The sequence below is a fragment of the Chiloscyllium plagiosum genome, chromosome 7, assembly GCF_004010195.1.
Source record: "Chiloscyllium plagiosum isolate BGI_BamShark_2017 chromosome 7, ASM401019v2, whole genome shotgun sequence".
Classification (NCBI taxonomy): domain Eukaryota; kingdom Metazoa; phylum Chordata; class Chondrichthyes; order Orectolobiformes; family Hemiscylliidae; genus Chiloscyllium; species Chiloscyllium plagiosum.
In genome coordinates this window covers 54,173,945-54,178,779 of record NC_057716.1, presented here as the reverse complement: position 1 = coordinate 54,178,779, position 4,835 = coordinate 54,173,945, and the positions used below count along the sequence as shown (strand labels likewise).

At 43.3% G+C, this 4,835-nt stretch overlaps 1 protein-coding gene across 1 annotated transcript; it reads left to right on the top strand.

Annotated features, from left to right (window-relative positions):
• Positions 1-2,907: 2,907 nt before the first annotated feature.
• Positions 2,908-4,227, top strand: rprma (reprimo, TP53 dependent G2 arrest mediator candidate a). Its single transcript, XM_043693774.1, has one exon. The coding sequence runs from the start codon at positions 3,094-3,096 to the stop codon at positions 3,487-3,489; it is 396 nt and encodes a 131-aa protein (XP_043549709.1). The 5' UTR covers positions 2,908-3,093; the 3' UTR covers positions 3,490-4,227.
• Positions 4,228-4,835: the final 608 nt, after the last annotated feature.

The window sequence follows — 4,835 nt, the reverse complement described above, 5'->3', positions numbered from 1 at the left end:
GTCAGGCTCACTGGTCTATAGTTCCCTGGCTTGTCCTTACCACCTTTCTTAAACAGTGGCACCACGTTAGCCAACCTCCAGTCTTCCGGCACCTCACCTATGACTATTGATGATACAAATATCTCAACAAGGGGCCCAGCAATCGCTTCCCTAGCTTCTCATAGAGTTCTAGGGTATACCTGATCAGGTCCTGGGGATTTATCCACCTTTATGTGTTTCAAGACATCCAGCACTTCCTCCTCTGTAATATGAACTTTTTTCAAGATGTCACCATGTATTTCCCGACATTCTGTATCTTCCATGTCTTTTTCCATAGTACATGCTGATGCAAAATACTCGTTTAGTATCTCCCCCATCTCCTGCAGTTCCACACAAAGGCTGCCTTGTTGATCTTTTAGGGGTCCTATTCTCTCCCTAGTTACCCTTTTGTCCTTAAGGTATTTGTAAAATCCCTTTGGATTCTCCTTAACTCTATTTGCCAAAGCTATCTCATGTTCCCTTTTTGCCCTCCTGACTTCCCTCTTAAGTATACTCCTACTGCCTTTATAGAACATAGAACAATACAACGCATAACAGGCCCTTTCGGCCCTCAATGTTGCGCCGACCTGTGAACTAATATCAGCTCATTCCCCGACACCATCCCATCATCATCCGTGTGCATATCCAAGAATTGTTTAAATGTTGCTGACTTAGCTACATTGGCAGGCAGGGAATTCCATGCCCTTACTACTCTCTGAGTAAAGAACCTGCCTCTGACATACGTCTTAAATCTATCCCCCCTCAATTTGTAGCTATGCCCCCTCGTACAAGCTGACAGCATCATCCTCAGAAAAAAGACTTTCGCTGTCTACCCTATCTAAACTTCTGATCATCTTGTATGTCTCTATCAAAACTCCTTTTAGCCTTCTTCTTTCCAATGAGGACAGACCTAAGTCTCTCAGCCTTTCCTCATAAGACCTTCCCCATACTCTTCTAAGGATTCATCGATCTATCCTGTCTATACCAGACATATGCCTCCTTCTTTTTCTTAACCAAACCCTCAATGTCTCTGGTCTTCCAGCATTCCCTACACCTATCAGCCTTTCCTTTCATCCTAATAGGAATATACTATCTCTGGACTCTCATTATCTCATTTCCGAAGGCTTCCCATTTTCCAGCCGTCCATTTACCTGTGAACATCTGCCCCCAATCAGCTTTTGAAAGTTCTTGCCTAATGCTGTCAAAATTAGCCTTCCACCAATTTAGAACTTCAACTTTTAGACCTGGTCTATCCTTTTCCATCACTATTTTAAAACTAATAGAATTATGGTCGCTGACCACAAAGTGCTCCCCCACTGACACCTCAGCCACCTGCCCTGCCTTATTTCCCAAGAGTCGGTCAAGGTTTGCATCTTCTCTAGTCAGTACATCCACATACTGAATCAGAAAACTGTCTTGTACACACTTAAGAAATGCCTCTCCATCTAAACCTTTAACACTATGGCAGTCCCAGTCTATGTTTGGAAAGTTAAAATCCCTACCATAACCACTCTATTATTCCTACAGATAACTGAGATCTCATTGCAAATCTGTCTCTCAATTTCCCTGACTATTAGGGGGGCTGTAATACAATTCCAATAAGGTCATCATCCCTTTCTTATTTCTTAATTCAACCCAAATAAATTCACTGGATGTATTTCCAGGAATATCTTCCCTCAGTATAACCATAATGTTATTCCTTACCAAAAACACTACTCCCCCTCCTCCCTTGCCTCCCTTTCTGTTCTTCCTGTAGCACTTGTATCGTGGAACATTAAGCTGCCAGTATATTAGTCCCCTTCCAATTCAGGTGCAATCCGTCCTTCTTGTACAGGTCACTTCTACCCCAGAAGAGATTCCAATAATCCAAAACTGTGAATCCTTTTCCTATGCACCAACTCCTCAGCCACGCATTCATCTGCTCTATCCTCCTATTCTTACCCTCAGTAGCTCATAGCACTGGGAGTAATCCAGATATTACTACTCTCAAGGACCTCCTTTTTAAATTCCTGCCTAACTCTCTATATTCTCCCATCAGAATCTCATTCTTTTCCCTTCCTATGTGGTTCTCCCCCTTGAGAACATTCTGCACCCTCTCTGAGACATCCTTGATCCTGGCACCAAGAAGCAACACACCATTCTGATTTATCGCTGCTGGTCACTGCAATTCTGTCTGTACCTGGGACAGAGTCCCCTAACGCAATTGATCTCTTGGAAACCGACATACCCCTCATTGTTTTAGAGGAAGGGTCACTGGACCCAAAACGTTGAATCTGAACTCTCTCCACAGACCCACTGAGATTTTCCAGCAATTTCTGTTTTTGTTTCCAATTTCCAAAATTCGCCGTTCTTTCTGTTTTTTTTAAAAGAAATTGTACAGTACCTTTTTTTAACCAGAGCCAGCATATGTTATCATAATTTTATGCACTATTAAAGCAAGTTAAGTAAACGTGTAACCAAGTGCAAATATCTGCTTTTATGGGCTTAGATTTAACTGTGGACTATTGGCACGCGAAAATTACACTTTGCTTTCCGTTCAATACCCGCCGTCTCGACTGTAAAGACAAACTGAAATGCGTACTCTTTTAATTTATACAAAACTATTTCGCAACAAATCCGGTATTTCTTCACTTGTTTTGTCATTATAACTGTACAGCTGGATAGTTTCACAGAAAAAAAACCTCATCCTCGTTCTCCTGAAAGACTAAACAGCTTTCACTGGGCAGCACCGATGTCAAGCTGCTGAACCCCAGACTTGTTCCTGTCCGCTACCAATCACCAACGCTTTCTCCACCTCCCGCCCATTCCGTGGACTCAGCCGATCTCTCCTGCCAAGACAGGGGTGCATTCGCATGTCCGTGAGCAGACGCTGAAACCCCCTACTCCCTCCTCTTTCCCAATGGTTGCAGCCGAGAGCAGATATAATTGCCAGAACGAAGTGAACGCACTCTCCCACATGGGACGAGCAGACAGCGAACGTCACTGGGCGGATGAAGGCGGAGGGCAGTGAGAGCTGAGCTTCCCGAGAGGTGCAGAGACTGCAACTTTCCGCATTCGGACCGAACACATTGCTGAATGCGCTGGCTCAAGCCACCTGTTCCATCGCACAACTTCGGGCTCGATCTCCAAGAAGTAGCAGCAATGAATTTCACTCTCGTGAATCAGACTGAGAGCACCATCTACTTTAACGGGACCGATTCTTTGAGCTCGGTGATCAGATGCTGTCCTGATAACCTTTCCTCGGTGGCGACAGACGATGGCTTGGTCCTGAATGCTCCGGATGAGAGAAACCTCTACATCATGAGGGTAGTCCAGATCGCGGTGATGTGCGTCTTATCTCTCACTGTTGTCTTTGGGATATTTTTCCTCGGCTGCAATCTGCTCATCAAATCAGAAGGGATGGTGAACTTCTTGGTCAAGGACCGGAGACCTTCCAAGGAGGTGGAAGCAGTCATAGTTGGCCCTTATTAGAGGTGAGCACCAAAAGTCGTGGCATCGTAACAACAGGTTCATGAAAACGGCTGTGCCATTGACTCCAGTAGACATGCCCTGCACCGAACCCAGAGAAATGGAGGGATCTTTGTGCAAGTCAGTATTTTCGACATGGAACAAGGAAGCCCGGCTGTTGGGATTGCTCCCAGCTGTTGTGCGGGTAACGCTGGACTTTGAAACAAAACGGCAAAATGTTGCATCCTTTTGATGGTGATCTCTTAGACAATGACTAAACATCCTGTCTGAAGCGATTTGCCAATTGCTTTCGGTGGCCAAAGCAGATTATTTTGAAGAATGTACATGAATAATTGCACAAGTGAAATACGAACCGATCAAATATTGCGACGTGGAACGACTTTCCCGACTGTTCACTTTTAAATATAACCTGTTCATTGCGCTCTTTGATCCCCCCTCCTCCCCTCGTATTTATCCTGTGTTTTTTTTAATTTTAAATCAGTCGTTTATCTTGACGTACTTCGCTTACAATGTTTCTACAAAGCATTTCGTTAGCTCTTTTCCGCAAATATGTGCGAAGTCAAGTTGCATTTTTAATGTTGTTATTTATATAAGAAAAACTTGATACAAAACCTCAAGGACTGCAGATTGTCATTGCAGTCGGTAAACCTTAACATCTACTAACCACGGATACCAAACGTGTTATGAAAAATATCAATTTTGTTTTGTATTTCAAAATATTATTAAAATATATACATTTGTTCTTTGGTTTAATATTCTTTAAGGAATGATGAGAAGTTAGTGAGCTGCTGACCGCATTTTGGCACCAGATGTAGGGGGAAGGACTGTTAAGAGATAACGGTGTACATCCTGAATTACTGAGTAACCAAGTGAAAGCAATTACCTGCAACAGCGAGCGCAACCTCGGAAAAGTGTTATTAAAAGTAGACTCGGGCCTCAGCAAAGTAATTTTTATTAAAAAAAAGAGAAGCTTTGGGATTTTTTTTCCCGCTGGATTTACGTCAGTTGCTTTGAAAACTGGGAACTGTTGTGAAGTGATCTTGGCGATCACTATACCCTCTTTAACTTGAGAAATTTATTGAAGGAGAGTGAATTGGATTGAGGAGTAGCTATCATTCCCTAAAATAGGATCTCCACGTTATTCCCTGTTAAAGATATGGTCGGCTGTGTACTCCATGCAGTTTCAGTTCGCGTCTCATCCCCAGCTTGGTTCTTCTTGGTTGCAGCATACGGTGCGAATACTTAATTATGTGAGAAAAATGACAAAGTCACAGCAGAAGTGCGGACGCCCAAAAGTCATGTGCAACATTGAAAGCACTTCCTCCATGTGTATAAATGGTAGCGTAGGT

What these genes read in the sequence shown, in the direction of transcription:
- rprma (XM_043693774.1), top strand. Translation starts at nt 3,094, where the DNA reads ATGCGCTGGCTCAAGCCACCTGTTCCATCGCACAACTTCGGGCTCGAT.